Here is a 15,784-nt window from a genome sequence, read left to right as displayed (position 1 = left end):
GGAGCGGGTCGAAAGGCCCGGGGAGCGCCCGTGGGCCGCAGGGCAAGGCAGCGGGGAGAGGGCCCTGGTCCCCTCCCGCTGCCCGAGCCCGGCTCGGAGGTGTCCGTACCTGAGGAAGGGGAGTGCTGTACTTTGGTGCAGTTGGTTGCGGGTACCGCTGACTTGGTGCGGGTTTTTTCGGTACTTTGCCTCTGGGTTTTTTTCTGCCTTTCTCACTTTTGTTTTACTCCCTCAAGGTAAGAAAACCTGCTGGATACACAGCATCCTGCGCGCGCCTCTGCAGGAGTCGTTCCCGCCATTTACACGCCACCCATCCTGGGACTGGCCCTGGTTTATCAGCATGAGAAGCTTGACTGATGCGCAGCAACAGCCACCGATATCCCCCCACGCAGCAAAAGCCATGAGCAAATGCTTTGGGAAGAGCAGGAGCTGGGCACCCAGGTGTGATTACTGTGCCTCAAGTCCTCCCTCGGTACCCTTCCAGGCCCAAAGTGCCACGAGCTCTGAGCATTTCCTGAGCCTGATGTGTTTGTGTCGTTAGTAACCCTCAACACACCTCTCTGCTTGTCTATTCTTTCTCGGGCCGCTGCAAAGTCCTTGCATCCCCATCTTCTGATAAGGTGTTTCACAGATCTGCTGCCTGTTGCAGGAAGAACCACGCTTTGGTCTCCCTTCAGCCTGGTTCTAGTAGTTTTTCCCTGATGGCCTCTAATGCTTTTAGTGCTCCTTCATCCCAACCTATAAATAACCATAACGCTGCAGAATGTGCTTCTAGTTCCAAACAGAGGATCCAAGGAGAAACAAATAATTTCTGATATTGAAACTCAACAGCAAAGTGTCATATAATGTGATTGCTATTGCATTAATGTTTAGAATAACTCAAAAGTCTACACAGAGGGTAGAGGGCAAGACTCCTAGGCGGTTGTTTCAAAGACACAACCAACCTTCCCAAAATTCAGACCTCAGGAGAGATTTGATTTCTGCCCTGTCCAGTACGGTGTGTTTTACTGCCCTTATGTTTGCTGCAGAGAAGTGTATCAGTCAAGGAAATCTGGCAAAAATACACGTAAAGCTTCTCTGAGATACCAAGAAGGACCACTTGAAAGGACAAACCATCATGTTCCTGCAAACAAACAAGCAGACACTGCACTGAAGGTGTTACCAGAGGCAGTCTCAAGGGACTGGGAACACATCCACTTAGCAGTGTGAATGCAGACTGCCGGTGCAGGGAGCTGCAAGTGCCAGCACTGAGCCAGGCGGTGAAGGAATCATCTCTTCCTGCCCCTGAACTGGCTTCAGTGCTGCTGAAATGCTGTTAAACTCCTCAGAAGCTCTGGTTCGCTTCCTTATGTGTTACTCAAGTGCAGCAGTGGCAGACTGTAAGGGCTCCAGCACACCAGCCTCTGCATTTTGGCTGTACATCATCAAAGCCTGCCCCACCTATGAGCTGGGCACAGCACTAGCTTTTCAGTTAACTTCAGGGGACATCACTGTTTTGCTCTAAAAAGTCCTTTATTATTTATCTCCCACGTGTCTTAGGGTAGGACGCCAGATCCCCAGCCTTTTCAGATCTCCATTGCTCTTCTGCATTCATTAGAGCCTCAGAGCTTTCAATCAGCAAAAGATCTGCTGGGGATCCTTGAGCTGTTCTGATGCCTTCCCTTGCCTTGCCTTGCCTTGCCTTGCCTTGCCTTGCCTTGCCTTGCCTTGTAAAGCAACTTTTGAAGCAGCTACTACCCCGCATTGTTCAGTTGTTGGGATCGTACCTCACGCTGGGTTAGCTGACGTCAGATCTGCCTAAAGGAACATAAAACTCCGCTGCCCTTTCCTTCCCTTCCTTTCCCTTCCCTTCCCTTCCCTCATTGCAAATGAAAACTCTCAAACTGTGCATGAGCTAATCTCTGCCGTAACCACACAACCCCTCCACGACTGCTCTCCTCCCTTTGCCGGGCCCCATTGCTCCGCCTGTCCTAATTTAAAAATTAAAGCTTTTGAGGCCATAATTGTCACCTACTGTGTCACACAGCACCTGGTACAGCAAGTCCCTATCTTGCCCACAGCTTGTAAATGCTACCATAATACAGAAATAATTTTGTATTATGTATTTATGTATTATGGTAGCATTTACAAGCTGTGGGCAAGATAGGGGGCAATCATCAAGGGCAGATGATGTCATACACATTTTAAAATCATAGTAATGTGTTATTAGCAAGCATGGCAATCAAGTAAGCAACTTGTAGCCAGGATGAGCTATCTTACTACCAGCAGTAACTGTGAAGGCTGGGATTATCATAGATGTTACGAATTCCCTGCAGTTCTGAGGTCTAGTTAGATGCAAGGGTTTTACCAGTCTTTATCTAATCAAAAGAGATCGTTTGTACAACTCCCGATTCCCAGCTACAGTGGTTACTTGTGTGTCTGTCCGCCCCTCCTCTCCTTTCCACTTCGGATAGGCTGGAAGAAGGACCACGCCACTACTGCGAAACTTTTGCAAGGTAGAACTACCCTCTTCTAAATTATGCTTGCTCCTTGAAATCAACTTCCTTATGTTTTCCCAGCTGAAGTGACACTCCCCAAATGCATCTTTCTCTGCTATTTTTTCTAGTTCTTCCTCTGGACATTGTTGTCATAAATACAAAAACAGTGATAAAAAACAGTGCAATAGAAAGAGAAAAAACCCCACCGCTTCCTGTGCTGTCCTCAACCTCTCAAACATGAAAGATCTTTCCAGGTCTGTTTCTATAAATCCACAAAAGGGAATGCCAGGTTCACAAATACTTAACTACAAGCAAAGCCCCAAATCCTGTTGTACCAGCGTGGATCTAAATCCTGCAGCTGACAGCGTGCTCTGGTAGCACAGGCAGTACACTCCGTCAGCAGTGTATTTTTTTTTTATGGAGAATTTCACCGAATTAAAGAGCAAAAATACAGTGCAGCGAGCACACTACAGTAACCTTCACGCACACTGAAACTGTACGCCTTTCCGAACAAAGACAGGTGCTCAGAAAGGAGGCGTTACTGCCAGCTCCAAAGTAATACCCAATTTTTGCTCCCTGCAAAGCAAGAGTTAATTTTCTCTGACTACTCCGACCCCAGCCATTGGTCTGGGCTCACCTGCTGTTGGATAGGAAAGTAATAAATGGGTGATCCTCCACTCACCGCAGCTTACCAGCTGTTTTATACCTGCCTATTTGCTGTAGTTTCCCTGTTTAGAGAGCAATACTGTAGCTATATTTGCAGTCTAAGTAAACTGTGTTTTCTTCTTCTCTTCTTGTTCTGCCTTTTTTGAGTTTTGTATTTCTGCCCCTGGAGAATGGCTTAAGCTGAAACTTGGCGTGTAGCAAACCCACATGGGCTTTATTTTAAATCAAAGGGTTTAGATCTGTTAAACCATTTCTCTGTTATGCAACTGACAAAAAAAAAATCATCTCAGACCTGCTTTTTGGGGCTAAGCTCTAAAGATAAGGAAAAAAAGCTTTTAATTTACCCTGTGACATTTGGCAGGACTTGAGTGCTGGATACAGACTAAGCAGCTGATGGATATTCTGGTATTGGGAAGCAGCCCTCAGATTTGGCTGTAAAGGTTAAGAGGCTACTGAACTGGCTTTCACTGGTATTTCTGCTCTATTTGCTTACTAATAAAATGTAACATTTGCAGAAGAGCTAGGGGATCACGGGATCTTGCTCACAACACTGCATGGTGTCTCACCTGTGTGTGGGAGCCATTTCAGTAGCATCCTGAAATGCAGCTTTCTCTGGAGTGGATCAGAGCCAATAATCAGTGCAGTAGCTGAAGAACACCATACGCGTGCACTGAAACTTGCAGGGAAGCAGCCTGCAATCCTCTCTGTTATATGTAAAGCAGAATGTTGGTTTTAACACTCCAAAATGGTCAAACAGGATGATACCCAGGAAATTTTAAAGGTCCGGGAATGGCTGCACCTGCAGGGCAGCGAGGTGAACAGGGCAACGAGGGGCAGCGGCGCCCACTGAACAACCAGCCAAACTTCGGGCTGCAACTTGGGACATCGTCTTTCCAGTGTCCCCATCTTGGCTTTTCCTAAAGATTGGTGACATCTGGAAGTAACAGTGGTCTGGCAATTTAAGGCATTAACCGGTGGCTTCATTTTAATTGCCTCCTGAATCAGAGACTCTCCAGCTGTCCTGTTCAACCTGCCACCGTGCCATTGAAGTCCCTGTACTGAGTCTTTCCTTTCGGCATGCTCAGGAACTCCCTGCAGCCATTTAGCTTTCCGCCCTGCATAGCACGGGCACTTGGGTAGGGTTTGCTCTTTGTGCCTTAATTTTCCATCCACAAAATGGAGGTTGTGATAATTCTTTAAGGAAGGAGGTATTAAAGATACAGGGTGTCCTGATTATAAATATGTTAGCGATGATGAGATGCTTGGACACTGTCACCACATAATCATTTAAGACAGATAGCACAAAGACATCTGCCAGCTTTTTAGATTACAAATCCATGTTCAAAATGCTGGAGAGGCGAGAAGCATCCTTTCATCTCAGGGAAAAAACCCTCTGCATAAGAGGGCAGCTTCCATGGGAACTGACCTTTCAATTACAGCTGCTCTGCAGAGAAGTCTTTCAACTGCTCATGCTGGAGTCGGCAGAATTGAACCCATTACTCATGCAATTATCCCAAGCGTCCCAAACACAGCATTTCTTGTTCATATTGGGGCACTTTGCCCCTGAGCAACACAGTGGGATTGCACTGCAGGCTACACCCAGGGCTACACACGTGCGGCGCGGGATCTCTCTCTGTCCAAGCAGTGAGCAGCAAAGCTGGCAACACCGGGTTTGTGTAAAATACAGACCCCCAACAGGGGATGTTTTCCTGGGATCTGATCATGCGTGCTAGGACCGGTGGTCTCTGCTAGTGATCCCTCACTTGGCCAGCGTGGACACTGCCACTATTGCTGCTCCCCCAAAAGCAGGTGCCGTAACATATCCATGAGCTGAAGCGTGTTCAGGTGCTCCGAAAGTCTCTGCCTTAGACTGAAGTGATCTTTCTGATCAGCAGAAATACTGTCCTTTGAGCAATATTTATTCTTGGCTACGTTTTATGCTCAGCTATCTCCCCCTCGACACGTACCTGCCGTGTGGCAGTCAGGAGCTAGGGACATGAGGACGTAGGACTGAAGAGACCTCTGGGGTCAGAAGCCCTGTCCCTACAGTCACACTCCCCCTTTTCCCCAGCCCTGCCTCTTTCACAAACAGCCTGGGGATTTGCTCTGGTACTTTACAGGAACCCCTCAGCAGCCACCATCTCCAACATACTCATGTCGTTCATCCTTCTGCCAGCTTCACCTTTCAGCTAAAATAGTGTTTCTTTCTTCCTCATATTTACCCATGAGACGGCAACGCCGTCCCCTCTCTAGTTTTGCTTTGCCAGCCTTAAAAAAGGCATCTTTTCTGGGTGGTCCAGAGATGACTGGCTCTGACTGTCTGATTTCTGTTTTGTAGCTCTTTCTGTTAGTTAACACTTCTCAAGTATGGATGGCATGTGTTGTGCACAGCAGGTCGCATCAGGATCAGGTCAGTACTTCCTGATGTTGATGCCTCAGGTTAGCTACACAGATCCACGCGGTTCTGTGCGATGACCACCTTCTGATCTAATAAGAACAGGTGTCACCCACTCTGCTATGTCATACTCCACTTTGGTCGGGTTCATATTTAAATTGAGCCACGGCTTCCATATTACAAAGGGAGGGAATAACTATTTTATTTTAAATAAATCAGATATTTTGCCTTTCCAAGAGGAGTCACTTTTAACTTGGCAAGGCGCAAAACCCCTCTTCCCAGCCGGGCTTGTTTCCTGCCTTACAGCTGTGTCTTCAGTTTTTGTTCTGTTCACATTAACAGACATTTGAGGAGTGCAGAAGGTTACCCTTCAATAGAGAAGCCTAGGGGGATAGCTTTTCTCTTGCTTTTGTAGTTTTTATTCATTGAAGAGGAACATTTGTCAGAGATAAAAGAGGAGCTATTTGTCAAAGTTAAAGTTATTGGCAAATATAGCTGAAGCGATGGGCTCTGAGGAAGGAGCACCCTGAGACTGCAAAGGACCCTTCTGTCTGCTTGACCTGCTTCACCATCCCAAGACCACAATCAAAAGCCACGGCATCAGTCAGCTTCTAGCAAAGAGCATCATGGGCGTAAGGGAAATCGTGTTACCCCTTGGGGATACTGGATCCCTCTTGCTTTGCTGCAGAGCAGCTGGCCAGAGTTTCTCCCCTCCGGTGTGATTTCGTGTCATAGTCTATCTGTTATCTGAGAGCAGCAGGGAGAGATGGGGGGCTTCTACATGAAAACAAAAAATGCCTCGGTAAGACCCATGAAGAATATGGGAGGGCATTTAACTGTATTTATGAGCAACAGTGTTTTTGTCAGGGGGGTTTTATAGTGCTCTTGTAAAATTACTTTCCAGAGCAATAAAGTACATTGCAGGGAAAGGCCGACCTCCCACAGTCTGCTAGAGCCACCAACCCTCTAGAAGTGGCCAAGTGACTGACATTTCCTATGCAAACAGGCTGTTTAACCTTCCAGCTACGTTGTTCCACAGGCGCCGGAGTCCAAGCGGCGCGCGTGTGTACCGTGCCTTCCTGCTACGTGAAGAACAGGGGGAAAGCAGGCAGGCAGGCTCGCCCTCCCCTGGGCACACACATCAAGCTTTCAGAGCTGCGATAGCAGAATAAAAGCCCTGTCGTGAACGCTTTCTGCCACCACCCTCCTCAGAGGGGTGTGCAGAAAGCAAGCATTTCGCAACTCTCCCCTCCCTGGTTCACCCAGGAGTCTCTCTAGTTCACATTTGGACTCCCCTTTTTGTCCCTTTTTCCAAAGAATTGAGAAAAATCCTTTTCCAAAGAATTTAAAATGCAACGATAGGAGAAGCTTATCTGTTTCGTTAAATGCCCATGCAGTGTCTAGCACTCTGCTGCTGATTGTTGCAGTTTAGGACAAGCAATAACTAATAATTAGGAAGTATCTCACTGTCCAGATTGTAATTTTTCCCATTCCTCCCTCAAATCCCCTTTTTTAAACAACAAAAATAAAAATTAAGGACTCTCCGGATCTTACTTACTTGTGTCCGCAATACAGCCTGCCTGGCAGCTGCGGGGCATAGTTTCCTTAATAACAGAGCAAGCTGCAGGTGAAGATAAGTCGCAGAAGATGTAGCATTACAGCCTGCAAGCTGTTGTTTTTATGGACCATAACTCTTTATTACCGATATGTGTGTGTTGCGGAACTTCACCTTGTATCCCTGGTGGTAGGTCTGAGAGGGCGGGTTTTGAAAGAATAACAAAAATAGAGGATACTCTTGAAATCTTCCCCAGGAACGCCTTGAATAACATCTGTTTCAACAGGATGAGTATCATTTAGGGTCTATTTCTCTGTACTGTTTGCTGCATCTTTGAATTAAATAAATTGATAAAAAGCAGATACAAAAGCAAAATTCAAAACTGTAGCTAACAATCCCAGATTTCCTCTGCTTCTTGGGCTGGGTATTATCATTTTACGTTGCAACGAGAACAGACACCATTCACAAGCTCTTTGAGCCTCCCCCAAGAGTTGAGGACAAAAAGAAATAAAATTTAAAAAAAAAAAAAGGAGGAAAATACTGCTTTTCCAACTTTCTTATCTATCATAAAACGACAAAAAAAGAGCAATAAGCCTTTGCTCTACACTAATGGAAATCCAACCCAGCTGGTTACGTAAAATTGCTTAGGAAAATCAGCAAAGGTTGGAGAGAAATAGCCTGGCGCAGATATGGTTGTTTAAACATTGGGGCTGTGATAAGGGGTCTGCAAGGATCCTGCCACGGTCAAGGTTTGCCCTGGCAGCAAGCTGCGAAAGCGGAGGGGTGAGAAGTCCCCCGTTACTAGATTACAACTGCCAGCCCCATGGGGATTTCTTCCGTGGGTCACTGGGGCAGGCAGCCCTGAGCCTCGCCGTAATGCCCGGTACCCTTTGCAATGCAGCACGATACGAGAGCCATCTCTCAGCTCACCTGGGACACTTGTCCAAACCCACCCAAAGGGAAGGAGCAGGCGCCACCAACACCTCCAGCCCCCACCTCCACCCTCAACAGTGCCCGCATTACCCCAGGGCTGTCATTTCCCTCCCTGCTTCTCTTCTTTCTCATCTCTCGCCATCTGCCTGACAAGCACTTAGCTGAAGCATCTCTCAGAGCCTACAACCAGAGCATGGCTGCTGCAGGCAGTGCCTTTAACAGCCTGATGCTGGCACGAGCATGCCAGGTCTTGTCTTAAGCAAGTAACTGGTGTTTCTCACTGAGGAAAGGGACACAAAAGCAAAGCAATCCTGGTGAAAAAGGCAGTGACGGAGTAATGCCACTGAGATCAGGTCAGGTGCAGCAGTGGAAAGCAGGGTGGTGTAGGAGGGGCTGGAGAGCAGCTCAGGTCTAGCCTCCCATCACCTACGGGAAATGAAGTTTCCTCGTCTGCTGAGATGCCATTCCCTGTCCCCATTTGTGTAGTTTCTCACATCTGAGCACTGAATCCACACAGCCTGAAGTGACATCCATCCGTACGAGCTGATAGGAACATGACAGGGATGCCCAGCAGAAGGTTAAGTTAGGGCCCACCCATCTGGGCCAAAACCTGCCCCTGCCAATTAATAGTTGGGGTGTCTAAGACCTGCCAGGAGGCAGAGGTGGGTGTCCAATTTCTAGAAATAAGAAGCCATGAAGAAGCAACCTACCTGAAATGACATTTGTTTAGCCCAGAGCATTTTTGAGCAGTACCAGGCATGCTTTCTGCCCCTTTACACTTTCCACTAAGTGTATAAAGCCAAGATCCCAAGTGCATGCACTCACCAGAGACCCTACAACCCTTTCCTTAGGGTACTGCTCTTAGTCCCAGCATCCTGGCCAAATTCCAGTTGGGTAATTAGACCGTGATTAGGTAACTGCTTGCATATGCCATTCCTCTTCCCTAGGGAGCCTGGCTCTAAATTATTTGATGCTTTCAGGACTTCTAGTCATTAGCAAGGCTGTTTCCCTTGCCAGTGGGAGACTAAATGCTGGCAGAGCTTGGGGAACGGCTCCACCGTACACGGCCTGCCTGTAGGATGGGTATTGCCTGGGTGGCTTGGAGATTGCCTATGGTAGACAAGAGGTCCTCCCGCCATTTGAGGAGATGCCAGTGTGAGCCTGCTCATAGAGCTGAGGTGTGAGCAGTAAGACCCCCCAACTGGGAAAATGAACCCAGTGTCATTGTTATGCTTAGCGGGTAGGAAAGAAACAGATTGGCAGAGTCATTTACATGTGCTAGGGATCATTTTGTGGTTTGCAGATTGAAATTCTTAATGGCTCTCGTTACAAATTGTTTGCTTGCAAATGCTGTTTGCTTTCATGTTCAGAGCTACACATATTAAGATAGAAAATTCTGCTTGGAAAAATGTTGAGTACTAGCAACCACACAAATCTAGAAAAAGTCAGCGTCCAAAATGCAGGAAGTGTTAGGCAGATACCACCATTTTGCCCTCTCTTTTGATCCTTAATTGCTAGCCATTTATCTCCCATGGGATATTTGCATACATACGTACAAAACTGCTGATGGCTCACGAAGATGCCGGGTAAAGTGATTTTTGCTTCTATCATGGGATCTTTTACCCATCATCTGCCTCTTCCCCTACCCAGCAATTCCCCTCTAGTCTGCAGCTCTCATCCAGCCAACTATCACCTCCTGTTCCCATCTGGGTGACACCAGTGCTGTCTTCTGCATTCAGAAGCTCCTTAAAGCCAAGCCTTGGCTGACACATCCACAGGGAAAAGCCCAGTTCCTCAGGCTGATTACAGCCTGCAGCATCCATGGCAAGCTTGACTGCAAAAGGCCAGATATTCTGGCACCAGGACCCCCTACAGAGACAACACAGGTGCAGACAAAGAGCATCCCTACCTGAATCCACCTTCCCATAAGGCAGCCAAGTTTCTCTGGAGGTCTCCTGTGAAACTAGCAAGTAGCCCAAGCCCTACTTTCATGTGCAAAGATCTGCTAAGACAGCATCCAGCAGCAATAAAGTGCACATTTCCCTGCAGGATCTGGAGGTTTTAGTGCAGAGGCTGGAAGTACGGAGGAGCCTTGTAAGTCAAACCTAATGTGTTTCTTCAGGGTTGCTTGTAATCTGAGGGTTTACCAGAAAACTGCCCACTTTGTGTGTTATTTAGAGGAAGTTTCTCCCTGTGGCCTCACCAATTTAGCGCTGACAGAGTGAGTTTCTACAGACCAAAATCTCTAACTGCAGGATGCTGTGAAGGCAACATGAATGCCCCTTAGGTACTAAGTTTTAGTACTAATTACATCTGCATGTGGGGATGGAGGAGCTGGCATCCATACCCTGCCTCAGCTTTCTAGAAGGAAGAACAGAGCTTTTCTAGCGCTTTAGGTATGTGTTGGACCATCAGCCAAACCATGAGCCGTTCCCAACAGCAGGGAAAAGGGGGTCGCGATGCACGCCAGAGTCTCCGGCCAAGAGCCGAGCAGGCAGCACAGCTGGGAGCCGGCAGCTCTCTCGCAGAAGCAAACCAAGACAAAGAAACCTTCCCTTTGCACGCAGGGGTTTCTCAAAACTCATCCTTGCACCTTCCTCCAAGGCCATTGGCACTGAATGCTCTCAGCCTCATCATTTCTACATTTTTGTGTGTTCATACAGCCACGTGGGCAGCTTTAGCTGTTTCGTCGAGGCGGGATGTGCCAGTGCCTAGACCATGGAGCAAAAGCAGAAGGGGTCACTTTATCCTGACACTGAGTTTCTGCAAGCCTGTACAACTGCTCTGCTCCCCTGCAAAGCTCCTGAGGACATTTTCTAGCCCTTTCTTGGTCCTGCTGCTGTCCTGATGCAGTGTTGGAGGGTGAGCAGAAGCTTTGTCCTCCCTGATTTGTCACCACTGGGTCATTGACCATGTTTTTCTCCTGGAGACCCCGTTTTCCTTCAGATTCTCTGCCCTGTGTCCTCACTGGTCATTCCCTCGGAGTGTCCTTTGGAGCAGGCATCCCCCTGGGCTTTCTGTGAGATTCTACCTGTGTCAGGATTTAGCTGGGCAAATGCAGGTGTCCGCAGCGTGGGTGTCTGTCCCTGAGCTCTTCCCACTGTGTCCCTCTTCATAATCTGTGGAAACGCTTCTTGGGAACAGTTCCCTTCACCCTCAAATACATATTCAAACTAGGTTAAATGCCCTGAAAGTACCTGTTTTTCTCCACTGACTGTAAAGAGGGCCTGGGAATCTTGGCTCAGAGGAAGGAAAATGTCAGATGAGATTAATCTAATGCTTTATCTCTGAGTATGGGCACCAGCTCATACAGCTCCATGCTGGGGACTCACAGATCTGCCTCTCTGTCCCAGATTCAGCTTTCTTTGTCCAAAATGAACCTCGATCTGCTACGATTTTCTCCTCGTAGATGCATCCCATGGCCTCAAGTTCAACTTGTCTAGAACAAAGCTCTTCACATTCATCATATCCTTCCATTGTGGGGTACAAAATCATTATCCTGCCAGTTTTTCAGGCCATAACCAATATGTCATCTTCAAACCAGGTCCCTCTCCACACCAAGGTCTTGCAGAGCCTTTCAGCAGAACACCTCCGATCTTTCCCCACTCTCTCAAAGGAAGGAGTCTCATCAAAGCTCCCATCAGACCTATTCTGAACTGTGCAGCAAAGGCCCTTTTCCCAGCCAAATGTTGGACCCATCTGGCTGACACAGTCCTAAAGAGAAACCACGTGAACCTGCTGCATTTATCATCCAGCTCTCCCAGTTCTCCACTGTCCGCTTGTCTTCATCTTTAAGGGCTTCAGCATCCCTCCACACTCACCTTGCAACGCTCCCAAAATGTGAGCTGACTGGTTGGCTCAGCTAGCGTGCTCAGATACGTGCGGCGTTGGCTGACTTTGTTTTTCCCTGGTGCCCCTTGGCGTTGTCTCTACCTGCTGCTGTGCTTCAGATCGCAACCTCTCAGAGACAGGTTTGCCTTTTTATTGTGAGCTTGCACAACAGCCGCTGAGGTACAGCCCCTCTGGAGTGGGTTGTTGCTGCAGTAACTCAGACCGCAAGGACTGAAATACACTCTTCCCCTGATTAAATCTGAATGGGGATTAGTAATGGAGGAGGAAAGGGCTGCAGCTTTAATTCATGAACTTTATCCTCTTTCCTTCCCTCACCCATTTGGCAGCAAAGTGGATGCGTGGCCGCAGAGCAGTACTCATATGAGAGATACACGCACCCCCGTGCTCCCCTGTGTGTTTATTCCAGCTGCAGCCGGCGGAGATAAAACTCCAGAGCCAGCCCTGCTGGGGAGAGAAGCCATCTTCTGGAAATAGCTCGTCCCTGCGGAGCACGTTCAGATAGCACAGCCTGGGGACGGGTACCCCAAAAGTAGCCAAGCGCCTCCCACCGCAGCGCAGCCACTTGAGCCCGGAATGGGATAGCTGTGATCTCTTACTGACCTGGCCCTTTGGGCTTTCACACTGGAGAGCTTTGCTGACGAAAGCTACCCTGTTTGTGCCCTTTTGCCTCCACAGCATGGATATGGTGGCCAAAGGACTCACTTAATGGCATAAACAGGTGGCATTTATCAGCACTAGGTCACATCTGACATTTTTTTCCCCCTCTGAACTAAAATCAAACCAGCTTTGCTAGTGGGGCTTTTTTTTTTTTTGTGGATCTAAGCATGAAAGACACAGAGGCAGGTCCCCTGGGCTGGAAATCGCTGCGAAGAGCCCGAAAACACTTCCCATCCATTGCTCTCACTGCCAGCATTGCTGCGGCATCCTCCACCAGCATAGTGCAAAGCCCACAGGTGAGGGGGCTTTGCTCAGCCCCCAGCCACCCTCACGCCTCTCCAGCACGGTGCCGGGGATCTGCACCCCGGTAGATGCTTCCCTGGGATGGGGGCAGCCGTGGTTCTCGGAGCCGGGGGCCGAGGCTCCTGCCTCCACCCTGGCCATGACCTCGTTTGCTTGCGCACTCGCCTGCGCTGAGCTGGCGAGAGTCACCCAGGGAGCCCCACGTGGGCAGCGGGCAGGGATTTTTGCATCGTTTAATTCTCAATCCTCCCAAGAGCCTGGTGAGGGACTGAGTGCGTTCACTGAAATGAAGGGCAGGCATGAGGGGCAGAGCCGGACACCAGGATCCGAAAGGGCCCAGCGAGAGAATTTTGTTCCCAAACGTCCCTTTGAGTGAGAAAACCTAAGACAGAAATAACAGCCGGAGTGGGCATTTCTCTGGCCAGCAAACCAGTGGCGCAGCCAGACCTGGCGGCTCCCATCCTGCCTGCACGTAGCACAGTGAAACCTTAGGGAGGGTCCCAGCCCCGTGCAAGCAGCGGTGACAGGCCACGAGCAGCTGCGGTTTGAGACGGGAAGGTTTGTCCTCTGTGCTACCTGCTACCCCCCGAGCGCAGAGATGCCTGTGCTGTGGTCCTGGATGTGTTTGCGCATCTGAGCACGGAGAGCAGTTGTACACAGGCGGATGCTCAGACGGGGTTCTTCTGGATGCCGACAGGCACGCGGGCAGCGCAGCAGCTTCCTCGTGCTGCCCAGCCCTGCCTGATAGTGCTGGCAGCTAGCGCAGCTCCTCCTTCAGATCTGCCCCTCTGCTCCGGGGGCTCCTTCTGACCTGGTTTCCCCTATAGATGCAGATGCAGCTGTGCTTAAGATGCACAGAGAGGAAGATCAACTGTTCAGTGAGGTGTCTTTCCACCAGACTTTCCTGCAGAAGCTGGGAGCAGCCCCTACCCAAAAAAACTGGTTTGAAGACAAAGGTGCAGTGCCTGGAGAGTGGGGTCCTGCGATGACAGGAAAGGTTGGGGGTGCCCAGCTCCCAGCCTTAGGTAGTCAAGGTTCAGGTTACGGCGACAACAAGGGGGTAAACAGGTCTGGCATGAGATTCAACTATAAATCCAAAGGAAGTGCTAGCTGGTGCAGACCTCTAACAAGGTCTATCACATCAGCAGCGTTCTCACGTATCCCAGTTACAGACGAGCAAACAGAATGTGGGAAAGGGTGCACATCAAGAGGGAGCCGGTCCAGCAACACAGGCACACACAGCAGCTTTGGCTGCTCGGGGGACACAGGTATACCCCAAACCTGAACCAGGCACCATCAGGAAGATCCACTGAATTACCCCACGGCAGGAGCTTTGCAGCTCTTCTCGTTCTTACAAACATGTACCTGCAGAGCATGCATGGATGGATGGAGGAAGAAATGGGAGCCTGCCATGCCACCTCATGGCTGTCTCATTGAACAGCCATTTCAATGTTGAAATGGCTGTTCAACACACATAGAACATTTGTGCTGGAGGTTCCATCCATATGGAACCTCCGGCACAAAACAGCCTCCAATCTGCAACAGGCAGAGGGAAACAACAGGACATGGGAATATGGTGAACCACAAGAAGTGAGACCTGATGCCAAAGAACCGGAGCCCCCACAGCATCATGACTTTGTAAACACACCTCTCTCCATCCCTTTGCTGGAGGTGCACGGGCACATCAGGGTGAGAAGCCTGTGAACACTTTCGGTGCATCCTAACACCCCCACCTTGGGCTGGTTATCGCAGACCCCAGGGTGTCTCTGCTCCCCAGGAGGGCAGAGAAGAGCCCATCATTCCCCATTGCTGTGCTGGCTCGTTTCCCTCATTCCTGTGTTGCTCCTTCTTGCTCAGAAAGGCCCTGGAAGAAGGTCCTGGTAGCAACCATGTACCTGGCGTGGCCTCACCCCGAGCCCTCTCTAGCCCAGGAGCTGCTGGACTGGAGCCCACCAGCATGTCCCTTGTCCCCAGATCCCCTTGCAGAGCGAAGGTGCCGCAGAGCCAGGACAGCCGAGGTGCAACCCATGGTTGCCCACGGGCAGGGCTGCCCCGTGCCTTGGGGGAGCCTCACTGCCACACATCTGAGCAGAGAGAGCTCCGTGCCCAGGGGCCCTCCTCCCTCCGGAGGGTGGGCGATATGGGTGCAACCCCCAGGCTGCTGCCCGGCTGCCCTCGCAGCCCTCCTCCGGGGACATGTCAGATCTGATACGAGACAGGGACTTGCCTGGGTCCTGTGCCGACCTGCTGGGTGCGTGTTCGCAGGGGGAGGACACTCCGCAAGGCTTCCCGGTGCTGGCAGGGGACAGGCTCTGCAGCAGTGGCAAGCGCTGATTTGTGCCACCACAGCCAGTTTGGCCAACTGACCGGCGGCGGTGCCTCCCCGCTGCTCCCCGTGCCCAGTGGGGCTGTCTCCTGCAGCAGGGCTTGTCCCTCCCGTAACGCTGACCCACGGCAGGGCGAGGGCAGCACCCTGCGGAGGACACGCACCCCAAGTCTGCGGGGACAGAGGCCACCCTGGCAGGTCATGGCAGGGCCCAGCTCCCCCCTCCAAAAGGCACCGGACACAGTTCTGCTGAAAATAAGCTGGGCTGGGCTGCCACCTTGTGCCAACAGGCAGCATCCACTGACCAAGCCAGGCATGGGAAGGGATTTTTTCCATCACCCTAAATTTTCAGTAACCGAAGCGGGGATATACTCCCGGACCTCAGTTTCCAGATGAACCCCACAGAGCTCAGCACCTCCCCAGCAGCAGGCATCAGGGAAGGGGCTTTGCTGTCCCTCCCCGCAACAGCCCTGGAGCTGTCTTCACCCACAACCCGGGGTTCAAAAATCCCATATCCGTGGAAAGCTTGGCCCTGCCGTCCAGCAGCCGTGTCCTCTGGGAAAGCCTGGGCAGCGGAAGGGGGGGGGGGGGCGGCCGGGTGCACCACCCCAGGGGGCGGG

General features: G+C 50.2%; 1 protein-coding gene across 1 annotated transcript in view; it reads right to left on the bottom strand.

Annotated features, from left to right (window-relative positions):
* UNC13B (unc-13 homolog B (C. elegans)) overlaps window positions 1-12,979 on the bottom strand; it is a 238,762-nt gene extending 225,783 nt beyond the window's left edge. Inside the window, exon 1 of the mRNA XM_009330423.1 lies at window positions 12,868-12,979. Coding sequence (XP_009328698.1) covers window positions 12,868-12,979 — 112 coding nt within the window. The remainder of the gene's footprint in view (window positions 1-12,867) is intronic.
* Window positions 12,980-15,784: the final 2,805 nt, after the last annotated feature.

The sequence above is a fragment of the Pygoscelis adeliae genome, unplaced genomic scaffold (assembly GCF_000699105.1).
Source record: "Pygoscelis adeliae isolate BGI_AS28 unplaced genomic scaffold, ASM69910v1 Scaffold628, whole genome shotgun sequence".
In the NCBI taxonomy this organism is placed as follows: domain Eukaryota; kingdom Metazoa; phylum Chordata; class Aves; order Sphenisciformes; family Spheniscidae; genus Pygoscelis; species Pygoscelis adeliae.
Note: the sequence above shows the minus strand (reverse complement) of the source record. Positions and strands in the feature narration are given on the sequence as shown.